This window comes from Hibiscus syriacus, unplaced genomic scaffold, assembly GCF_006381635.1.
Source record: "Hibiscus syriacus cultivar Baekdansim isolate YM2019G1 unplaced genomic scaffold, ASM638163v2 tig00116943_pilon, whole genome shotgun sequence".
Taxonomy (NCBI): Eukaryota; Viridiplantae; Streptophyta; class Magnoliopsida; order Malvales; family Malvaceae; genus Hibiscus; species Hibiscus syriacus.
Genome location: NW_024063478.1, coordinates 57,644 through 60,745, shown reverse-complemented (window position 1 = coordinate 60,745; position 3,102 = coordinate 57,644). Strand labels below are relative to the sequence as shown.

General features: G+C 37.1%; 1 protein-coding gene across 1 annotated transcript; it reads left to right on the top strand.

Annotated features, from left to right (window-relative positions):
- The first annotated feature begins 1,116 nt into the window (after positions 1-1,116).
- LOC120188283 (glutathione S-transferase U17-like) lies at positions 1,117-2,161 on the top strand. The gene is made up of 2 exons (XM_039191749.1): positions 1,117-1,489; positions 1,743-2,161. Exons 1-2 carry the CDS (start codon positions 1,166-1,168, stop codon positions 2,127-2,129), a joined length of 711 nt encoding a protein of 236 aa, XP_039047680.1. The 5' UTR covers positions 1,117-1,165; the 3' UTR covers positions 2,130-2,161.
- Positions 2,162-3,102: the final 941 nt, after the last annotated feature.

The following is a 3,102-nucleotide window of genomic DNA, read 5'->3' as shown; positions in this document are numbered from 1 at the left end:
AATAAGACTTGCGTATGGGTCGTTGCTGGTTGGTATGTCTTTTTCTTTTATTTGTAATTTAAATATTTAATCGAAATGAAAATTACCATATAGATTTTCATCTCCCTTTATCAAATAATTAACAACTTCAAGGAATGATAACGTAGTCAATTTTTTTCTTTAACAGTTAATTGAATAGATTTTTTTTTAAAAATTATTAACTAAATTGATTTGATCAATTTTTAAATTAATTATAATTTGTTATAATTTTTTAGTTACTTTAATTTAGTTTAATTTTGAAATTTTAATAAGTTTATTGTAGTTAGAAAAACTGAACTTGATTCTTAACGGATTTAGATTTAATATATATTTAATATTTTCCATTACTTTGATTAATTAATTAATTTTGAATCGAAATAATTGATAATTGAACTTTAAAAAAATTATTAATCATTAACCGACACAACATCTAATTACCCAGTTGATTAATCAAACAAAATTTTAATTTGATCAATTAATTTAATTAAAATCAAACAATAAAAACTATAGATTAAAATGACTGATACAACAATATATCAAAATTATAATGTAAAATTCAACACTTCAATAATTAAGCTCTCACATTTAACCGGTTAATTAAATTATTTATCTTTATTCTTTCATATTTTTTTAGATCATGAGTTTTAAACTTACGCAGAACATTGTCATCTTTATTCTCTCATAACTTTATTGAAGAAAGAATTTGTCTACTATATTTTTTTAGATTAATTCGGAATAAGTACAAAGTAGTATTTGTTCAAAAATAATTCTCAACTATATGACATTAATTATTTGAATCTTTAATATTATCGGTACTCAAATCTAAAATCTCAAAAAATAATAATAATTTTTTTTACTATCTAATACCAGACTTCGTGATTTGTATACTATGTATATATTAAAAAAGATATCATGTTATTGTGGTTGGTAATAAGGTGCAAAGAAGTAGTAGGTAAAAGATTTCAAATAGTAGTAATTGTCTACCTGCCCTTCCCCATAGCTTCCTTGACCTTTCTTTTGTCGGTTGAGTGCTTCAATAAAGTTATCGTCTCTTTCTTCATCAATCATCATCTCTATATATAATCCACAGTCCACACTTCTACGTTGAAGCAAACAAGCCGATTTCCATATATTTGTGCTTCCGACCATGGCGACGAGTGAAGTGAAAGTTCTGGGTTCGTGGCCGAGTCCATATGCAATGAGGCCGAGGATCGCCCTTAACATCAAATCAGTCGACTATGTACATGTTGACGAGAAGTTATGGGAAGGCAAAAGCCAGCTTCTTCTCCAGTCAAACCCCGTTTACAAGAAAATCCCAGTCCTCATTCATGGCGATCGTAAGCCGATCTGCGAATCTCTCGTTATCGTACAGTACATCGACGAGACTTGGTCTGCCGGTCCTTCTATCCTTCCTTCTGATCCTTACGAACGCTCCGTCGCTCGTTTTTGGGCTGCATATCTTGACGATAAGGTAATCCGTATTTCGCACTTGGAAACAAGTTTGTTTGCTTTTTGGGTAGGTGCTCTAGCTGAGTTGAGTCAACTCGATTAGATTTCAATTAACGAATAATTCGAGTTTGCTTAATTCGACCTTAAACTTAAATCGAGTATTGAATGGAATTTGAGTCGAACAATTTTGGAATCGAACATGACTAAACTCGTGATGGATTTGCCCGATAAACACTCTAATAGGGGTTAAGTACTTGAGTTGTTTTGTTGTGCAGTGGTTCCCGGCGGCGAAAAGCGTTGGGATCGCTCAAGGAGAGGAAGCGAAGAAAGCGGCGATAGCGCAGGTGGAAGAAGGGCTGGCGTTGATGGAAGGAGCGTTCGGCGATTGTAGCAAAGGGAAATGTTTATTTGGTGGGGATGAAATCGGGTACCTTGATATTGCTTTCGGGAGCTTCTTGGGATGGCTTAGAGTGACGGAGATGTTCAATGGGATGAAGCTGCTTGATGAGGACAAGACTCCTGGTCTGGTTCACTGGGCCGATAGATTCTGCTCCCATGGCTCCGTCAAGGATGTTATGCCGGATACCGACAAGCTTGCGGAGTTTGGGAAGATGGTTATTGCCAAAATAAGAGCCGCTGCCGGTGCTACTGAAATGCATTGAAATTAACACTGAAAGGTTCTTGAAGTACTAAATCAATATTGTACGTGCTTCTTCACTTGTTTGTGATAATAAAAGTTTTTAAGTTTTTTATGAATCAATTTACCTCGATATATAAAACAATCGTTATTAACTCTTATAGATATGGGTTTAAATACTAATGATGAAAAGAATGGTTTCAACATTTGGTATGTTTATTTCACCGAAAACAGTTTACGGAAAATGAAATCTGAAAAATATTTTACAGAAATGTAAATTAACTTTCAGAAAATATTTTTCAGTGTTTGATGATGGCAAAATCAACGAGATAATGCGTTGAAATTTTTTTTTTCACGAGATAGTGGGATCGCCAGATTAATTGCTCAGGTGGTGTCCTCTACAGTCCCGGGGGTAGGTCGCCATGCACGCCCAGCGACCTACCAGGTCGCCATGCACGCCCAGCGACCTACCAGCACGCCCAGAGCACGCCCAACGACCTCCATGCACGCCCATGCACGCCCAACGACCTCCATGCACGCCCAGCTCGCCAAAGGTCACCATGCAATGCACGCCCAACGACCTCCATGCACGCCCAGCTCGCCAAAGGTCACCATGCAGTCCATGCTTGGACTGAACAACGTTGGGCCATGCAGGATAGGTAGCCATACAATCCTCTCCACTTGCAGCTGCTCAGGAGAACCTATTCCTTCTGCTCCTCGCGTGATTCCTCTTACATCTGCTCAGGAGACTCATGCATGCAGCTGTAATAGCTGTATTATTGCAGCATGATTTGAGCTGCAAAGTGTCATAGCTTCGTGCCCTAGCTTCTAGCCATAGCTGCTCCCTCATGCCATAGCTTCGAGACTGTTCACTCTTGTTATCATAGCTGTATTGGTGCAACATAAAATCAGCTGTGTTGTATTATTGCAGCGTTCAACGGTTGAAAAATTTACAGCTTTCAACGTGAATTATACAGCTCAAATTGATTGCAGCTTAC